Raw genomic sequence first — 21,012 nt, 5'->3', positions numbered from 1 at the left:
TTAGCACCCTGACACCTCTCAACATCCCGTCTCCTCCATCTATGGACCCTACGCAAACTAGCTAGCACCTTAACCCTATGCCTGGGCTGTCTGTATAGAGCCTTATAGTAAACGCAAAACACAATATAAAGTACACTTTATTACAGAATATACTTTGGGGGACCTTATACTTATAAGGGAAATAACTTGGGGATATTTGGGCTCGAAATCCAGGAGTCTGGGGGACACAGGGAAGCCCCGGTGTAATTCACCCTGCGTACCGGCAAATCATGCCTGCTCGCTGGGAAGAATGAAATGACTACCGGCAACTTTGGCCCCCCAACTCCTGCAACCAAAATAATTGTATTTCAACCCAAATATCCCCCCTAAAACTGACACACAAGAAATGTCACAGTTCTAGGGCTAAGGGAACAGGAAATAGGAAAAATACAGGGTCATCTTATTTTCCAGCATGTATTGTCCCTGGTCCCTGGCTTATGGAGGTACCAGGGACCCCACGGGTTCAGGGGTAACCAGCAGGCTTAACCTTTATTAGATAGCCTGATTACCCCCTCCCGTCACACCTCCCCCCCAAGACCAAGGCTCTGGGGCGGTCACCCCCGCAGGTGGCTCCACAGACCTGGAGATCCGGGAAGTTTTCTGGTCACTGGGGATGTCCTGTCGGGAGAGTCCATCTGCATTCCCGTGCTCACTACGTTTCTTGTGCTGGATACTGAAGTCATATTCCTACAGGGCAAGGCTCCAGCGCAGAAGTTTGCCATTGTCCCCCGACACCCTCTGTAACCAGCTGAGGGGATTGTGATCAGTGATCACAGTAAAAGCTCTACCATACAGGTAGAGCTGGAGTTTCTTTAGTGCCCATACGATGGCCAGGCACTCTCTCAATGGTGGCATAAGCCACCCCCAGAGGCAACAGCTTGCGGCTCAGGTAGACGATTGGGTTTCCCCAATCCTCGCCTACCTGGCTGAGTACAGCACCGACACCATAGTCCGAGGCATCGGTCTGCACCACGTACCACTTGCTGTTGTCAGGGGCTGCCAGGATGGGAGGACTAGCCAGGGCAGACGTCAGAGCCTGGAATGCCTCCTCACAAGCGGGAGACCAGGTAACCAGAACCGAGAGTTTATTCTGGGTCAGGTCAGTCAGGGGTTTGGCCAGGGCGCTGTACTGGGGGACAAACTTCCTATAGTAACCAGCGGTGTCTAAAAAAGCCATAACCTGCTTCTTTATTCAGGGCACTGGCCACTCGAGAATTGCCTCTACCTTAGTCGGCTCCGGTAGCTTGAGATGCCCCCCCCCTACTCTATGCCCGAGGTACAGTACCTCTGCCATCCTGACTAGACATTTAGATGGCTTGAGTGTCAGCCCTGCTTCTGCTATCCGTTTCAGCACCGCTGCTACATGCACTATATGTGATTCCCAGGAATTACTAAACACTGCTGTATTATCCAGGTATGCCCCTGCGAAACCCTGCATCACTTCCAGTAACCTATTGACCAGGCGTTGGAAGGTAGCCGGGGCATTCTTCATCCCGGATGGCATAACTAGGAATTCATTTTAGCCACTCGGAGTGATGAAAGCCGACTTCACCTGCACCTCCTTGGTCAGTGGGATTTGCCAGTACCCCCTGGACAAATCCATGGCAGTCAGATACCTGCCCCCACGAGCTCATCTAACAGCTTGTCCATGTGGGGCATGGGATAGGCATCTGACACCGTCTGGGTGTTGAGCTGCCGGTAGTCCACACAGAATTGGGTGGTCCCGTCCTTCTTAGGTACCAGGACTACCGGTGAAGCCCAATGACTCTGAGACGGTATTATTACCCATAGGGCAAGCATCTCTTCCACCTCCTCTATACTACGCTTCAACTCTGCTGATACCCGATAGGCATTCTTATGCAGGGGTCTCTGATCCACAGTGTGGACTGGGTGATCAGTGATATGGGTCCTGCCTGGCTTATCCGTGAACTGGTCCTGGTACTGATCTAGAATAGCTTGTGCCTGCACCCGCTGGGTGCCTCAAGCTGGGAACCTATCCCTACCTGCTCAACTGTGCCCCCTTGCCTAGCGTCCCCTAGGAGGTCGGGCAGAGCAGGGCTCACTAGGTCCTCCATCGGTGGGCTACAGATAGCTATCACCGATGCCACACTCTGGAAGTACTCCTTCAACATGTTTATGTGATATGTTCTATGTCTCCCTGTCTCCTGATCTAATTGTACAACATAGTTGCACTCGTTCATCTGCCGGAAAAACGTATACAGGCCAGCCCAGGCAGCCATGAGTTTGTTCTGCCAAGTGGGCTTCAGAACAAGCACTTGCTGCCCAGGGATGAACTCTCTATTACGGGCATTTTGATCATTTCAAGTCTTCTGCTTGGTCTGAGCATCCCTGAGGTTAGCCTGTGCTAACCCCATGAGTCGGTCTATCCGGTCTCCTGAGAGTTAGTATATACTGTAGCACAGAAGCATCAGTAGTAGTAGTCTCCCCTTCCCACCCCTCATGGAACAGGTCAAGCGGTCCACTGACCCTGCGACCGTATAGAAGCTCAAATGGTGAAAACCCAGTAGATTCTTGCGGTACCTCATGGTAGGCAAACAGCAAGTGCTGCAGATGAATCTCCCAGTCTTTCCCTTCAGCCTCTATATAGGTTCGCAGCATCTGCTTCAGGGTACCATTAAACCTCTCACATAATCCGTTTGTCTGGGGGTGATAAGGGGCAGTGCGGAGGGTTGTCACCCCGCACACCTCCCAGAGACAGTGGCGCAATTCAGACATGAATTGCATCCCCTGATCGGTTAGAATCTCACTAGGGAAACCTACCCTATAGAAAATCCCTATCAGAGCCACTGCCACCTTCTTAGCTTCGATCGAGGACAGTGCCACAGCCCCAGGGTATCGGGTCGCAAAATCGACCATCGTGAGGAGGTAGTGCATTCCGTCCAGCTAGGGACCATAAGGGGTCCCACTATGTCTACCGCTACCCTCTGGAAAGGTTCACCTATCACCGGTAGTGGTCTCAGGGGGACTCTCACACGGTCACCCGCCTTGCCTACCGCGCTGGCAGGCATCACATGAGCGACAAAAATCTGCCACAGCCCGTGATGCCCCCGGCCAGTAGAAATGCTGCAATAGCCAGGCTCTGGTGCGGGTAACCTCCTGATGTCTCTCTAGTTGTATGGAGTGGGCTGCCTGCAACAACTGCTGCCTATACTCCCCGGGTACCACTAACTGTCTCCTACCTTCCATACCCTATCTGGCGCGCCTTGAGCTTGCTCTCTGTACAAGAGCCCATGGTACCAGAGATACCAATCCGACCCACCCTCAGAGGCAGACTTGGATGTCTGAAGTCTCATGCCCTCTAAGCTGGGATCAGACCGCACTGCTTCTTGGAACCGTGTACCCAGCTCTGGCCACTCAGCCTCAGTCACTAAGTCAGGGGATAGGGAAACAGGGACAATGGTAGGGAGGTCAGGACACAGTACAGACTCTGTCTGGCTTACCTGGTCGGCCTCCGCAGGAATCAGTGCTCCCAACTGCAGGGGGACGGTGATCTCCTCAATCGGCAGGGGTACCAAAGGCTCCCCTGCCTGGGCAAGTGCCCGACTTTGGCTCCTTGTGACTGCGGCCACAGTAGCAACTTCACTGGAAAAAGAGCAGATTAGGTGTCCTAGGTCGTTACCGAGTAGCACCTCAGTATCCAACCCAGGCAAAACACCCACATCCCTCACGCCTCGGCCAGCACCCCAGTCAAGAAATACATGGGCAACCTGGATTGAACGGGGTCCCCCGTCTCGCATGGTGACCTGCATTCCTGGTCCAGGGAGCATATCCTCTGGGCGAACCATATCAGGACGCACCAGGGTAACTGTAGCACCGGAGTCGATCAGGCCGGCTGCCTTGTGAGCTCCAATGGTCACTGGTCGCAAATGCTTCCTCCAGACATCATTGGCTTGCAGTCCGATGTCTGCAACTGGGGTCCCGTCTGTCTCTGCTGCTGTGCCGCCTGTAGGGACCGCCACCTGGGTCCGCTGCTGGACCTGTTGGATGGCTGCCTGCTGCTCCACAGTTGGTGCCAGTCCCACGGGGTTGAGTAGTTTTACTGCTGGAGGGCATTGCCCCGGAGGGGGATAACTGGAATGCCGCAGGTCGGGGCACTGAGGCTTCATGTGCCCGGTCTGGTTACAATGGTAGCACCGCGTTTCATGCGCAAAGCCTGCAGGCTTGGCTGCAGTCTCCCCAATGGGAGGCTTGGACCTCCAAGTTGGGAGAGCGTTAGAAGTGTCTGCGAGCTTACCTGCCCGAGTGGCAGGCGCTGCAGTCGGTGGTGCCACTTGCGTCCTATGCTGAGGTCGGGTGGTCACAAAATCTTGTAAGCGTATTTGTAGTCGGTAAGCAGGCAGGGGTCAGGGCTGGCGGCAGTGGTGCAAAGTCCAGGCAACAGGCAAAGGTCAGGGCAGGCGGAAGGCAGCGAGGTCGGGCTCACGGTCCGGGGTCAACAACAGTGATTCCAAATAGGTGAAAGGGTAATGTGTGACTGCAGACTGCCAGTATCCAAAATGGCCACATTGAGCAGAAAGGGCAGGAGAGCCAAAAAACCTGGACCGTTGTGAAAACCCGGCACGGACCGAGCAGAATCCTTACAGTTACTTGGGGGACACCTCAGGTTGTTACTTAGGGGACACCTCAGATTGTTACTTGGGGGACACCTCAGATTGTTACTTGGGGGACACTTCAGATTGTTACTTGGGGGACACCTCAGCTTGTGGGTGCTTTAGGGACAGGCCCCTCAGATAGGGACTTTGCCCCATTAGTTTATCATGTTAAGGACACAGCAGCGATGCCGCACAATAATTGCAGCCTGTGGTCTGGGACTAGACCACCACCGTAAGATATAAAGACGCTCCTCACGGTGGGACACTCCAGTCAGAGTCCTCTCCACGCAGAGGCGGATGCCGTCACGGACGACGACCACGTGGGACAGACTGATCTTCTCAATGGCCGACGGTAATCGGGGGCTGGAGCTCCTGGCAGGTATCCAACTCATCAAGGGCACCAACAAATCACACACATTCTGTGGGTAGCGCTACTGCACACTTTGGGGTGGGTTGTGGCTCCTGTGGACACCGGGTGTTTAAGTGCCCAGGGCAACTTTGGGTGGGAACATCACCAGGGTGTGGACAAAGTGGTTGGACAGTCGGGCACTGCAGAGGGGATGGCCGCCCGAGGTCCGCATAATATGTGTTATGGTGTTATCTATGTTCAGTAAACCTGTTACTATATACCAGTGTGTGTGTGTTCATTGTATTGGGTCCTGTGAAGGGGTTATCCAGTGCTGCTAGGATCCCTCAAAGGTGGAGGTGCTGTCACCAGAACGATCAGGTACACCCCAGGCTCACCGCAACGGAGGATCAGGCCTCCTGTGAGCCTATAAGGTAAAGCACCACAAGTAGTCACCGTAGAAACGGGGGAAAAGGGGCTACATTTGGATGCGCTGCTGAGATTCAGACCTGGGGTGCCCAAATCAGCAGCTAAATTAGAAAAACAAAATCCAACACCATGTTTGTGTTCTCCCAGCAAGAGGTCCACGCCTGGGGTTTGGAGGTCCAAGATCCCCCCCACCACGTGGTCGCAGTGGGAAATGTTCCTGCTCTCACGCCCCAGTGGGAGGTTCGGGATCCCATAAGAAGACTCCCCAGTCTGGCCAACACATGGATTAGAGCAGGGGGCGCCAAGTTTTTTTCCCTGCGCCCCCTCTGCCGACAGCGCCCTCCCCCACCCCCACTTACCTCTGCTCCGGTGTCATGACGACACGTTGCCATTGCATGACCTCACGGCGTCATTTGAAGCCTCATTGCCATGGTGACGCGGGAAGGAAGCCGCCGGAGCCAAGGTAAGTAAAGGCTTACAGAGGCCCTGCAGCTCCCCCGGCACTTAATTTAAGTGACTTCAGGAAGCGCGCGGGGCCTTTGTAAACCCCGTGCCCCCCCCGCAGCCAGTCTCACCCCCCCCTGAGGTGCGCACCCCCCAGTTTGCGCACCGCTGGATTAGAGGCCAAAAATATGACCCGACATTTAATTGGAGTACCATAATACTGACCGAGGGCCAAGAAATATGCATGGAAGATGCTCCTCAGGTCCTAAATTTACCAGAGACCCGCGGGCTGCCCGCTCACATAACCTGGGCTACCAGCTTCCAATGCAGTGTCCACTTCGGGACCCTCCTTAGAGGTCCCCTGTCAGGCTGAAGCGTCCACCTCCTCCTACATCCCCGGGGAATGGAGGACTAAAGCCTCAGCCTCAATTACACCAACCAGGGCAGACTTACCCGTAACCCGGGTAACCTTCACCCCAAGTGCCCTGCTAGAGGCATCCCGCCGAGCCAACATTCCACACCGTCACCTACCCCCAGCCGTTATGAGAGCAGCCCTATGCAGACTCCTAGCCAAGAGCCAGCATACTCCGACTTGGGAGTAACTCTACTCCGACTAGTAGAAGCCCTAACCATGTCTTCTCAGTCCCAGAACTATCGAAAGCTCAAGGCCTTCTCCGGGATAACCCCCACCCCTCTGGGGGAGGAAGGCAGCGAGGCCTGAAAGGAACATGTACACAAAAAGGAAGTGCAAAAGAGAAAAGAACCATCAGTCAAAATTCCAAAACTTTATAAATTGACTCAAAGTAACATAAAAAATCCCATAAAGTACACGATAGAATAAAAAGATCACATTGGCTCTTTAGACCCGCACAATCTATGCACAAGGAAGAATTCCCAATACCCACAGAACTAAGGATAAGTAAGTTCAGGGTGCAGAAAGATGTTCCTGTTTACATAAGAAGGGAAACACACCCCGTGCTAGACTGGTGAGTATCCACAGCTGGCTGGGCTTCCATCATCACGTCCGCTCCCCACTCCGTGATGATGTCACCTCTACGCGTTTTGCGCCATATGACGCTTCTTCGGGAGGTATGTCCTACCAGCTCCCATGGTTGCTTATTATAGCGAGACCGACATTTCCTCAGCAATGGGAGGGCCTTACTAATAAAAATAACCTACAATCAATGCCGGGTGCTGTCGACGGCTTGCTAGATATATATGTTAAATGTATAAAAAAAATAAAAACTAGTAAAAATTACATGGATGATATTTGAAATGAAAGAATAGGAATAATGCCAATTGGGCTGCAGCCACATGGTCTGCGAACAGCCAATCGGGCTGCAGGCACATGGTCTGCGAACAGCCAATGGGGCTGCAGGCACATGGGCTGCAAACAGCCAATGGGGCTGCAGGCACATGGGCTGCGAACAGCCAATGGGGCTGCAGGCACATAGGCGCGAACAGCCAATGGGGCTGCAGGCACATGGGCGTAAACAGCCAATGTGGCTGCAGGCACATGGGCGCGAACAGCCAATGGGGCTGCAGGCACATGGGCTGCGAACAGCCAATGGGGCTGCAGGCACATGGGCGCTGTGACAGAGTGAAGTCAACTCCTATCAGTTACGCCTGGGAGACATATGTCTGAGTGCTTCATCCAGCACTCATAAGGGTTAACTCAGGTGGAAGTTAGGAAATCAGGAGGCAAGCTGACACCTGTTAGGCTAAGGCCCCGGTCACGCCGCTGTAACGCGCGCCCACGCTTTTGGCGGCGCGTTCAGCCGATTCCCCGGTCTGCAGCTCACTGCAGGAGGAGAGACCGGGGGGGGGGGCGTGGCGGAGGAGTGACGGGGGCGCGGCCATGACATCACCCGGCAGGTTCGCCCTCATTGGCTGGGGGGCGTGCCTAATCGCTCGACGCGAGTCCTGCTCTCAATTCTATTGAGAGCAGGAGTAGCTCTCGCACGAGCGCTGCGGCCCCCCCTCGCAGCGGGCCCGGCGCCATTGCGGGGAGGGCTCTCGTGCGCGCAGCGTCCGCCACAGCGGACGCTTTAGTAGGCAGCGGGGGCAAGGCCTTAGCCAGGAAGGTAGAAAAGGATCTTGTGACTGGCAGTAGCTGGCTCTCTCAGACCAGAGCACATGGATATGTGCTGTTAGCCAGACAGATACATCAAACTGCTTACTGCAACCAAAGTAAGACTTTTTAATTTGTTTTTCTAACTGCTTAAAAGACTCTTACGGTTTGGTTCTGGTTTAGCCAGCCAGCCTGCTAGCTAGGCCTGCTGTGTTAGTCAGTCCTCCCAGTGTGGAGCAGGATTTGTTTGTTTAAAGGGACAGTGTACCCGCATGTTATGTTGCTGTGGAGAAATAAAGCCACTGAACGTTTTCATTTACCCTGAAATTACACGTGTGGACTGTTCCCTGACCTCGGCTACAGGCCGTCCTGCCACAGGTGGTGTCAGAAGTGGGACCTTGGACGGCCCCTGTATCTGAAGGGCCACACAAAAAAAAAAAAAAAAAAATGGAGAATTTTTTTTCTCAGTTCCTTGAGCAACAGCTCCAGCTAGCAGAGAAACAAGCTGAGCGACAGGCCCAGCAAGATGAGCAACAGGCCCAGCGGGAGGAAAAGCTACTCCAACTCCTAGTTGAAGGCCCAGCCCCAGGCAGACCAGCTATACCAAATAACCCACCGGTGATGCTGCCTAAAATGAAGCCAACCGAAGACCCAGAGGCATTTCTCCTCACTTTTGAAAGGGTAGCCACGGCCCACGGCTGGACAGTTGATCGCTGGGTAATGACTCTGGCTCCACTCCTCATAGGAGAAGCTCAGACAGCCTACCAGGCTCTTCCAGCAGACGAGGCCATGGACTATCAGCAACTAAAGGCGGCTATTCTGGATCGCCTAGGCCTCAGTCCAGAGACCTACCGACAGCGGTTCCGGACAGTCAAATATGCAAACAAAGACAGACCCCGGGTCGTAGCCCACCGCTTAGTAAGACTTATGTACCAGGTGTATACAACCAGAGAAGCATACCAAGGTAGAGATCCTTGAACAATTTGTGCTCGAACAGATTGTTCATACATATACTGTCCCCTCCTCCCGCTCCTGGGTAAAACGACACGCTGCATTTTCCCTGGATTCAGCGGTCCGCTTGGTGGAAAACTTCCTGGGCGACGACACCCAAGAGGATAGCTGGGAACGGTCTGTGCAAACACCAGTTGCTTCCGGTGATGCTAGAGGCAGGAGAGCAGACAATCGAGGGGTCTACAACCCGCCAGCTCGGGAGATCCAGTCAACCCGATCGGAAGACCCTTTCCCATCTCGGAGGGTTCCTGGTACAAACTCCCGCAGAGACGCCCGTCCTGGGTCCGAGGCCATTGGATCACTCAAGGGAGGCCGCCAACCACAGTATTCCCCGAGAACCTGGACTCCTGTCACCCATCCGGTGGAGAGGATACCACCACCAACCAGAAGGGAGGATCCCATCCAACAGCGGAGTGGTCCAAACACCGAGCCCCGTCGAGAGCTTCCGCTGACGACTGAGTTTGCGGACTCTGGAGATGAGGAGATGGACTGTTCATATGGCAGAACCACTGCCACAGCTTGTCTCCGAGGGGACCACAATCTGTGGGTAGTCCCAGCATCTCTGGAGGGGAAAATAGTTTAAGCCATGCTGGACTCAGGATCTGGAAAAACCCTGATCCTAGAGGGCCTAATTCCAAGCAACAGACTATCCTATGACTCTCCTTGGAATATCGAATGTATCCATGGGGATACAAAGAGATACCCGACGGCAAACGTTTTACTGCGTATCAAGGATCAAGAGACTAGCCTACTAGTGGGAGTTGCTCCTTGGCTACCTGCTCCTGTTCTACTTGGCCAAGACTGGCCCTACTTTGAAACATTGTTGGCCCCTACTCCTACGGAGCCTACTTCTCTGGTACCAAAGAAGCCCGGAGACTTGTTTCCTTTTTCCCCAGAGATTTTCCCCCGTAGACACCACGTCCCAAAGACACGTAAACAGAGACGTGCGGAAAAAGAGGACTGGTTAAAAAAGTCTGGGACTCTTGGTAACATTAGTCAGCCCAAAGGACTGCAGGTCATGGCCGGGAATGACCAGGGTGGGGAACAGATAGATACGGGAAATTTGCCAGACCTGGATCTTCCTGACTTCCGTCAGAGGCAGAGGGAAGACCCAGCTCTGGCTAGACAATATGAGAAGGTGGTACAGGTCAACAACAAGATAATGGATGAACAAGGTGTAAGAGTGTTTCCACATTTTGAACTGTTGAATGACATCCTATATCGTGTGAATAAGGTTACACAAACAGGGGAGGTCATTCGACAGATGCTAGTCCCTAAGGGGTTAATTAAAACAGTGTTCACCCTAGCCCATACTCTCCCATGGGGTGGTCATTTGGGCAGAGATAAGACCACGGACCGTATCTCGTCCCGGTTGGACAGTCGGGCACTGCAGAGGGGATGGCCGCCCGAGGTCCGCATAATATGTGTTATGGTGTTATCTATGTTCAGTAAACCTGTTACTATATACCAGTGTGTGTGTGTTCATTGTATTGGGTCCTGTGAAGGGGTTATCCAGTGCTGCTAGGATCCCTCAAAGGTGGAGGTGCTGTCACCAGAACGATCAGGTACACCCCAGGCTCACCGCAACGGAGGATCAGGCCTCCTGTGAGCCTATAAGGTAAAGCACCACAAGTAGTCACCGTAGAAACGGGGGAAAAGGGGCTACATTTGGATGCGCTGCTGAGATTCAGACCTGGGGTGCCCAAATCAGCAGCTAAATTAGAAAAACAAAATCCAACACCATGTTTGTGTTCTCCCAGCAAGAGGTCCACGCCTGGGGTTTGGAGGTCCAAGATCCCCCCCACCACGTGGTCGCAGTGGGAAATGTTCCTGCTCTCACGCCCCAGTGGGAGGTTCGGGATCCCATAAGAAGACTCCCCAGTCTGGCCAACACATGGATTAGAGCAGGGGGCGCCAAGTTTTTTTCCCTGCGCCCCCTCTGCCGACAGCGCCCTCCCCCACCCCCACTTACCTCTGCTCCGGTGTCATGACGACACGTTGCCATTGCATGACCTCACGGCGTCATTTGAAGCCTCATTGCCATGGTGACGCGGGAAGGAAGCCGCCGGAGCCAAGGTAAGTAAAGGCTTACAGAGGCCCTGCAGCTCCCCCGGCACTTAATTTAAGTGACTTCAGGAAGCGCGCGGGGCCTTTGTAAACCCCGTGCCCCCCCCGCAGCCAGTCTCACCCCCCCCTGAGGTGCGCACCCCCCAGTTTGCGCACCGCTGGATTAGAGGCCAAAAATATGACCCGACATTTAATTGGAGTACCATAATACTGACCGAGGGCCAAGAAATATGCATGGAAGATGCTCCTCAGGTCCTAAATTTACCAGAGACCCGCGGGCTGCCCGCTCACATAACCTGGGCTACCAGCTTCCAATGCAGTGTCCACTTCGGGACCCTCCTTAGAGGTCCCCTGTCAGGCTGAAGCGTCCACCTCCTCCTACATCCCCGGGGAATGGAGGACTAAAGCCTCAGCCTCAATTACACCAACCAGGGCAGACTTACCCGTAACCCGGGTAACCTTCACCCCAAGTGCCCTGCTAGAGGCATCCCGCCGAGCCAACATTCCACACCGTCACCTACCCCCAGCCGTTATGAGAGCAGCCCTATGCAGACTCCTAGCCAAGAGCCAGCATACTCCGACTTGGGAGTAACTCTACTCCGACTAGTAGAAGCCCTAACCATGTCTTCTCAGTCCCAGAACTATCGAAAGCTCAAGGCCTTCTCCGGGATAACCCCCACCCCTCTGGGGGAGGAAGGCAGCGAGGCCTGAAAGGAACATGTACACAAAAAGGAAGTGCAAAAGAGAAAAGAACCATCAGTCAAAATTCCAAAACTTTATAAATTGACTCAAAGTAACATAAAAAATCCCATAAAGTACACGATAGAATAAAAAGATCACATTGGCTCTTTAGACCCGCACAATCTATGCACAAGGAAGAATTCCCAATACCCACAGAACTAAGGATAAGTAAGTTCAGGGTGCAGAAAGATGTTCCTGTTTACATAAGAAGGGAAACACACCCCGTGCTAGACTGGTGAGTATCCACAGCTGGCTGGGCTTCCATCATCACGTCCGCTCCCCACTCCGTGATGATGTCACCTCTACGCGTTTTGCGCCATATGACGCTTCTTCGGGAGGTATGTCCTACCAGCTCCCATGGTTGCTTATTATAGCGAGACCGACATTTCCTCAGCAATGGGAGGGCCTTACTAATAAAAATAACCTACAATCAATGCCGGGTGCTGTCGACGGCTTGCTAGATATATATGTTAAATGTATAAAAAAAATAAAAACTAGTAAAAATTACATGGATGATATTTGAAATGAAAGAATAGGAATAATGCCAATTGGGCTGCAGCCACATGGTCTGCGAACAGCCAATCGGGCTGCAGGCACATGGTCTGCGAACAGCCAATGGGGCTGCAGGCACATGGGCTGCAAACAGCCAATGGGGCTGCAGGCACATGGGCTGCGAACAGCCAATGGGGCTGCAGGCACATAGGCGCGAACAGCCAATGGGGCTGCAGGCACATGGGCGTAAACAGCCAATGTGGCTGCAGGCACATGGGCGCGAACAGCCAATGGGGCTGCAGGCACATGGGCTGCGAACAGCCAATGGGGCTGCAGGCACATGGGCGCTGTGACAGAGTGAAGTCAACTCCTATCAGTTACGCCTGGGAGACATATGTCTGAGTGCTTCATCCAGCACTCATAAGGGTTAACTCAGGTGGAAGTTAGGAAATCAGGAGGCAAGCTGACACCTGTTAGGCTAAGGCCCCGGTCACGCCGCTGTAACGCGCGCCCACGCTTTTGGCGGCGCGTTCAGCCGATTCCCCGGTCTGCAGCTCACTGCAGGAGGAGAGACCGGGGGGGGGGGCGTGGCGGAGGAGTGACGGGGGCGCGGCCATGACATCACCCGGCAGGTTCGCCCTCATTGGCTGGGGGGCGTGCCTAATCGCTCGACGCGAGTCCTGCTCTCAATTCTATTGAGAGCAGGAGTAGCTCTCGCACGAGCGCTGCGGCCCCCCCTCGCAGCGGGCCCGGCGCCATTGCGGGGAGGGCTCTCGTGCGCGCAGCGTCCGCCACAGCGGACGCTTTAGTAGGCAGCGGGGGCAAGGCCTTAGCCAGGAAGGTAGAAAAGGATCTTGTGACTGGCAGTAGCTGGCTCTCTCAGACCAGAGCACATGGATATGTGCTGTTAGCCAGACAGATACATCAAACTGCTTACTGCAACCAAAGTAAGACTTTTTAATTTGTTTTTCTAACTGCTTAAAAGACTCTTACGGTTTGGTTCTGGTTTAGCCAGCCAGCCTGCTAGCTAGGCCTGCTGTGTTAGTCAGTCCTCCCAGTGTGGAGCAGGATTTGTTTGTTTAAAGGGACAGTGTACCCGCATGTTATGTTGCTGTGGAGAAATAAAGCCACTGAACGTTTTCATTTACCCTGAAATTACACGTGTGGACTGTTCCCTGACCTCGGCTACAGGCCGTCCTGCCACAGGTGGTGTCAGAAGTGGGACCTTGGACGGCCCCTGTATCTGAAGGGCCACACAAAAAAAAAAAAAAAAAAATGGAGAATTTTTTTTCTCAGTTCCTTGAGCAACAGCTCCAGCTAGCAGAGAAACAAGCTGAGCGACAGGCCCAGCAAGATGAGCAACAGGCCCAGCGGGAGGAAAAGCTACTCCAACTCCTAGTTGAAGGCCCAGCCCCAGGCAGACCAGCTATACCAAATAACCCACCGGTGATGCTGCCTAAAATGAAGCCAACCGAAGACCCAGAGGCATTTCTCCTCACTTTTGAAAGGGTAGCCACGGCCCACGGCTGGACAGTTGATCGCTGGGTAATGACTCTGGCTCCACTCCTCATAGGAGAAGCTCAGACAGCCTACCAGGCTCTTCCAGCAGACGAGGCCATGGACTATCAGCAACTAAAGGCGGCTATTCTGGATCGCCTAGGCCTCAGTCCAGAGACCTACCGACAGCGGTTCCGGACAGTCAAATATGCAAACAAAGACAGACCCCGGGTCGTAGCCCACCGCTTAGTAAGACTTATGTACCAGGTGTATACAACCAGAGAAGCATACCAAGGTAGAGATCCTTGAACAATTTGTGCTCGAACAGATTGTTCATACATATACTGTCCCCTCCTCCCGCTCCTGGGTAAAACGACACGCTGCATTTTCCCTGGATTCAGCGGTCCGCTTGGTGGAAAACTTCCTGGGCGACGACACCCAAGAGGATAGCTGGGAACGGTCTGTGCAAACACCAGTTGCTTCCGGTGATGCTAGAGGCAGGAGAGCAGACAATCGAGGGGTCTACAACCCGCCAGCTCGGGAGATCCAGTCAACCCGATCGGAAGACCCTTTCCCATCTCGGAGGGTTCCTGGTACAAACTCCCGCAGAGACGCCCGTCCTGGGTCCGAGGCCATTGGATCACTCAAGGGAGGCCGCCAACCACAGTATTCCCCGAGAACCTGGACTCCTGTCACCCATCCGGTGGAGAGGATACCACCACCAACCAGAAGGGAGGATCCCATCCAACAGCGGAGTGGTCCAAACACCGAGCCCCGTCGAGAGCTTCCGCTGACGACTGAGTTTGCGGACTCTGGAGATGAGGAGATGGACTGTTCATATGGCAGAACCACTGCCACAGCTTGTCTCCGAGGGGACCACAATCTGTGGGTAGTCCCAGCATCTCTGGAGGGGAAAATAGTTTAAGCCATGCTGGACTCAGGATCTGGAAAAACCCTGATCCTAGAGGGCCTAATTCCAAGCAACAGACTATCCTATGACTCTCCTTGGAATATCGAATGTATCCATGGGGATACAAAGAGATACCCGACGGCAAACGTTTTACTGCGTATCAAGGATCAAGAGACTAGCCTACTAGTGGGAGTTGCTCCTTGGCTACCTGCTCCTGTTCTACTTGGCCAAGACTGGCCCTACTTTGAAACATTGTTGGCCCCTACTCCTACGGAGCCTACTTCTCTGGTACCAAAGAAGCCCGGAGACTTGTTTCCTTTTTCCCCAGAGATTTTCCCCCGTAGACACCACGTCCCAAAGACACGTAAACAGAGACGTGCGGAAAAAGAGGACTGGTTAAAAAAGTCTGGGACTCTTGGTAACATTAGTCAGCCCAAAGGACTGCAGGTCATGGCCGGGAATGACCAGGGTGGGGAACAGATAGATACGGGAAATTTGCCAGACCTGGATCTTCCTGACTTCCGTCAGAGGCAGAGGGAAGACCCAGCTCTGGCTAGACAATATGAGAAGGTGGTACAGGTCAACAACAAGATAATGGATGAACAAGGTGTAAGAGTGTTTCCACATTTTGAACTGTTGAATGACATCCTATATCGTGTGAATAAGGTTACACAAACAGGGGAGGTCATTCGACAGATGCTAGTCCCTAAGGGGTTAATTAAAACAGTGTTCACCCTAGCCCATACTCTCCCATGGGGTGGTCATTTGGGCAGAGATAAGACCACGGACCGTATCTCGTCCCGGTTTTACTGGCCAGGCATACATGGTGACATCATGAAACTATGTGAGACATGTCCTGAATGCCAGTTAACTAGCCAAAAGGGACAGAAGCCGGCTCCCTTGGTCCCTCTGCCCTTGGTAGCCGTCCCATTCGAGAGAATTGGGGTAGATCTGGTTGGACCTTTAGAACCCTCTGCGAAGGGACATAAATTTATACTCGTTGTTGTAGATTATGCCACCAGATATCCTGAGGCCTTCCCTCTGAGATCAGCCACTGCTAAACAGGTTGCCCACAGGCTGTTAGAACTGTTCTCTAGGGTAGGACTTCCCCAAGTAATGTTAACTGATCAGGGAACAAATTGCATGGCAAAGTTAATGCAGGATGTCCTGAAGTTATTGGAGGTAAAATCCGTCCGGACCTCAGTCTACCATCCTCAGACTGATGGATTGGTAGAGAGGTTTAACCGTACTTTAAAAACCATGCTTAGGAAGTTTGTGGACACTGAAAAGCGAGCTTGGGTTGAACTTCTCCCTTTCCTGTTGTTTGCGGTACGAGAAGTTCCCCAATCATCCACAGGCTTCTCCCCGTTTGAGCTCCTATATGGACGCCAACCTCTGGGTATTCTCGACCTACTGAAGGAATCCTGGGAGGAGGAGCCCTCCCCCTCCAAGAATACCCTTCAGTATGTCATAGACCTTAGAAACCGCCTAGACATGATAGGTCGGTTTGCTAAGGAAAACCTCAAATCTGCTCAAGAACGTCAAGAGAGGCAGTACAACCAAAATGCTCGCTTGAAGGTATTCCAACCTGGGGACCAAGTGATGCTACTAATACCGACATCAGAGAGTAAACTCCTTGCGAAGTGGCAGGGTCCTTTCCAAGTTCTCCGCCGCACCGGGGAGGTGAACTATGAGATCTCTCAACCAGGGTCCAGGAAGGGTAAACAAATCTACCACGTGAACCTCCTGAAACCCTGGAAAACGATGAGATCGCTGTTCATCCACCCTCGGGAAGGAGAGACGGATTTGGGTCCACAGCTTCCAAAGGGTAGTACGTACAATGACCATCAGGTTCCCATGGGAGGGCAGTTAACAACGGAACAAAGGTCAGACCTACTAGAATTATGTGACCAGTTCCCAGATGTTTTTTCTGAGCTGCCAGGGCAGACTGATTTAGTGTCCCATAGGATTGAGACAGAACCTGGCGTAAAAGTACGGTCCCGTCCCTATAGATTGCCAGAGGGCCGAAAAGACCTGGTAGAGACGGAGATAATAGACATGTTGGAATTGGGCGTGATTGAGGAGTCCCACAGCGAATGGTGTAGCCCTATCGTGTTGGTCCCTAAACCAGATGGGAAGGTGAGGTTTTGCGTGGATCTGCGAAAGGTAAATGCTGTATCCAGATTTGATGCATATCCAATGCCTAAGGGTAGATGAATTGCTTGACTCGCTTGGTAAAGCAGAGTATATCTCCACCCTAGATCTCACGAAAGGATATTGGCAGATACCTCTAGCGGAAGAATCCAAATGCAAAACTGCCTTCGCCAACCTTCTCGGTTTATACCAATTCGTCACTATGCCATTTGGGTTACATGGGGCTCCAGCCACGTTCCAAAGGTTAATGGACAAGGTACTACGACCCCATAGGGCATATGCCGCGGCCTACTTGGATGACATTGTCATCTATAGCAGACACTGGCAGTCTCATATAAAAAGATTAAGGGCAGTCCTAACGTCCTTAAGAGAAGCAGGGCTCACTGCAAATCCAAAAAAAGTGCCCTGGGCAAATCCACTACAAAGTACTTGGGCTATGCCGTTGGGGGAGGGATAGTAAGGCCACTAGCTAGCAAGGTGGCCGCCATGAAGGAAGTCCCCACCCCACAGACAAAGACACAGGTCCGCTCCCTTTTGGGGTTAGCAGGGTATTACCGGCGGTTTATCCCCAATTTTTCAGAAATATCTGCACCCTAACAGATCTGACAAAAAAGAGTGCCCCGACCCAAGTTAAATGGTCTTGGGAGTGCCAAGACGCCTTTGACATGCTAAAAAAAGTGCCTGTCAGAGGGCACTGCTCTTCGGAGCCCAGATTTTAAAGAGCCCTTCATCATCCAGACGGATGCCTCAGAGGTAGGACTGGGAGCAGTGCTGTCTCAGCAATTTGATGGTGTTGAACACCCCATACTGTTCATCAGCCGGAAGCTGTTCCCAAGGGAAGTGAGGTATTCCGTTATTGAGAAGGAGTGCCTCGCTGTAAAATGGGCAATTGAGGCCTTGAGACATTATGTTGCCAGAGTACACTTCACCCTGGTCACTGACCATGCGCCCTTGAAGTGGTTAAACACCATGAAGGACACGAATCCAAGGTTGACCAGGTGGTATATGGCCCTCCAACCCTTCTCTTTTGATATTCAGCATAGACCTGGAAAGGACCATGGAAATGCTGATTTTTTGTCAAGAGAAGGAGTGGAGGGTCGGGCTTCAGCCGTGTGGGACACTAGCCACACACAAACAGGGGAGGTATGTGACAGAGTGAAGTCAACTCCTATCAGTTACGCCTGGGAGACATATGTCTGAGTGCTTCATCCAGCACTCATAAGGGTTAACTCAGGTGGAAGTTAGGAAATCAGGAGGCAAGCTGACACCTGTTAGCCAGGAAGGTAGAAAAGGATCTTGTGACTGGCAGTAGCTGGCTCTCTCAGACCAGAGCACATGGATATGTGCTGTTAGCCAGACAGATACATCAAACTGCTTACTGCAACCAAAGTAAGACTTTTTAATTTGTTTTTCTAACTGCTTAAAAGACTCTTACGGTTTGGTTCTGGTTTAGCCAGCCAGCCTGCTAGCTAGGCCTGCTGTGTTAGTCAGTCCTTCCAGTGTGGAGCAGGATTTGTTTGTTTAAAGGGACAGTGTACCCGCATGTTATGTTGCTGTGGAGAAATAAAGCCACTGAACGTTTTCATTTACCCTGAAACTACACGTGTGGACTGTTCCCTGACCTCGGCTACAGGCCGTCCTGCCACAGGTGCAAACAGCCAATGGGGCTGCAGGCACATGGGCGCGAACAGCCAATGGCGCTGCAGGCACATGGGCTGCGAACAGCCAATGGGGCTGCAGGCACATGGGCACGAACAGCCAATGGGGCTGCAGGCACATGGGTGCGAACAGCTAATAGGGCTGCAGGCACATGGGCTGCAGGCACAGGAGCTGCGAACAGCCAATGGGGCTGCAGGCACATGGGCGCGAACAGCCAATGGGGCTGCAGGCACATGGGCGCGAACAGCCAATGGGCCTGCAGGCACATGGGCGCGAACAGCCAATGGGGCTGCAGGCACATGGGTGTGAACAGCCAATGGGGCTGCAGGCACATGGGTGCGAACAACCAATAGGGCTGCCAGGATCTCGGCAACCTTGAAAGATACATTTGGCTCGCTTGGAGAGCCACGCCAGTCGGAAGGGGAGCAGAGAGAGAGAACAGGTAGTGGCCAGGGAGCTGTGCTTCCCTGGCCTAGGCCTAGTTTAACTCTTAAGACCCCAGGTAGGCCCGGAGATCCAAAAAGCTTGTGGGTGCTTTAGGGACAGGCCTGTGGTCTGGGCCTAGACCACAACTGTAAGATATAGAGACTCTCCTCACAGTGGGTCACTCCAGCTGGAGTCCACCCCACGCAGAGGTGGACAACGACCACGTGGGACAGACTGATCTTCTCAATGGCCGACGGGACCCGGGGGCTGGAGCTCCCGGCAGGTATCCAACTCATCAATTGCACCAACAAATCACACACGTTCTGTGGGTAGCGCTACTGCACACTTTGGGGTGGGTTGTGGCTTCTGTGGACACTGGGTGTTTAGGTGCCCAGGGTACCTCAGTAATTTGGGTAGAAACTTCACCAGATTGTGGACAAGAAGGGACGGCCTTTCCGAGGTCCGTATAATATGTGTTATGGTGTTATCTATGTTCAGTAAACCTGTTATTATATACTCGTGTATGTGTTCATTGTATTGGGTCCTGTGACAATGTTATCCAGCGCTGCTAGGATCCCTCACATGCGGAGGCGCTGTGACCAGAGCAAATCAGGTACACCTCAGGAAACGCGCCACATGTAGTCACTCTAGACACTGGGGAAAGGCAGCTACACATATAACTCCTCCTATTAACCCATATAACTGCTCCCTATAACTCCTCCTATTACCCCATATACCCCCTCCCTATAACTCCTCCTATTACCCCATATAACACCTCCCTATAACTCCTCCTATTACCCCATATAACCCCTCCCTATAACTCCTCCTATTACCCTATATAACCTCTCCCTATAAATCCTCCTATTACCCCATATAACCTCTCCCTATAACTCCTCCTATTACCCCATATAACCCCTCCCTATAACTCCTCATATTACCCCATATAACCTCTCCCTATAACTCCTCCTATTACCCCTTATAACCCCTCCCTAAGCTCTTCCTATTACCCCATATAACCTCTCCCTATAGCTCTTCCTATTACCCCCATATAACCTCTCCCTATAGCTCTTCCTATTACCCCATATAAGCGCTCCCTATAACTCCTCCTATTACCCCATATAAGCGCTCCCTATAACTCCTCCTATTACCCCCATATAACCCCTCTCTATAAATCCTCCTATTACCCCATATAAGCGCTCCCTATAACTCCTCCTATTACCCCATATAAGCGCTCCCTATAACTCCTCCTATTACCCCATATAACCCCTCCCTATAACTCCTCCTATTACCCCATATAAGCGCTCCCTATTACGCTCCTTTTTCTCTCTCCTTGGGTTTTGTCCCTAATATTTTTCTCTGTTGGACTTTTATGTTCTCCTATCTATATCCTGATTAATGATTTTGTAATAAACATGAGAACTACAGTATGAAAAGTATAAAAAAAATCTCTATCTGCTTGTTAATGAAAAACGGATTGTTTTGCCAAATACCAACATCTGAAATACAATGATTGCCTCCTTCCTATTTCTTCTCGAGATCAGAGGACGGCCATCTTGGATTTGTGATGTAATGTAACTCATCATCTGGCTTCTGTTTCTCCTGCATCAGCACCAACCTGTCCAATCCCTTCCCCCTCCGTGTACTGACTCTTCCTATCCCTCCCCTACTATGTCTCCTGGTTTCCAGTTATTAATGTTCCCAATTCAGGGTCAAAACTCACCCCCAGAGCTTTCATTTGCCCCTTCTGTAACGCTTGGTAAAATGCAGATGTTTGTGCCGCAGTGGGAGTCGCCATCGGGTGGGGCGGCACGGCCATGTTCCCCTGTGGGTACAGGATGTAGGGACCGCTGACTGCATTCCCTGGGAAAGCCATTACAGGATCTCTGTGGAAAGGAGAGAACCAGGACTGACTTACAAGAACTTACTGGGGGGAGCGAGAGAACCAGTACCTGAACTTTCTGGGGGAAGGTGGGTAGGGGGGGGAGAGAACCAGTATGTGAACTTACTTGGGGGGGGGGGGGGTGGGGAGAGGACAGGTAACAGAACTTACATTGGGGGAAGAGAGAGAGAGAAAACCAGTACAGGGAGGAGGGGGGGAGAGAGAGGGAGCCAG

At 52.5% G+C, this 21,012-nt stretch overlaps 1 protein-coding gene across 1 annotated transcript in view; it reads right to left on the bottom strand.

The window, feature by feature from the left end:
* LOC142476730 (membrane-spanning 4-domains subfamily A member 8-like) overlaps positions 1-20,806 on the bottom strand; it is a gene marked incomplete at its 3' end in the record, with an annotated part of 34,541 nt that extends 13,735 nt beyond the window's left edge. Inside the window, exon 1 of the mRNA XM_075581893.1 lies at positions 20,620-20,806. Coding sequence (XP_075438008.1) covers positions 20,620-20,772 — 153 coding nt within the window. The remainder of the gene's footprint in view (positions 1-20,619) is intronic.
* Positions 20,807-21,012: the final 206 nt, after the last annotated feature.

This window comes from Ascaphus truei, unplaced genomic scaffold, assembly GCF_040206685.1.
Source record: "Ascaphus truei isolate aAscTru1 unplaced genomic scaffold, aAscTru1.hap1 HAP1_SCAFFOLD_1668, whole genome shotgun sequence".
Taxonomy (NCBI): domain Eukaryota; kingdom Metazoa; phylum Chordata; class Amphibia; order Anura; family Ascaphidae; genus Ascaphus; species Ascaphus truei.
This window is presented reverse-complemented; position numbering and strand designations above follow the sequence as displayed.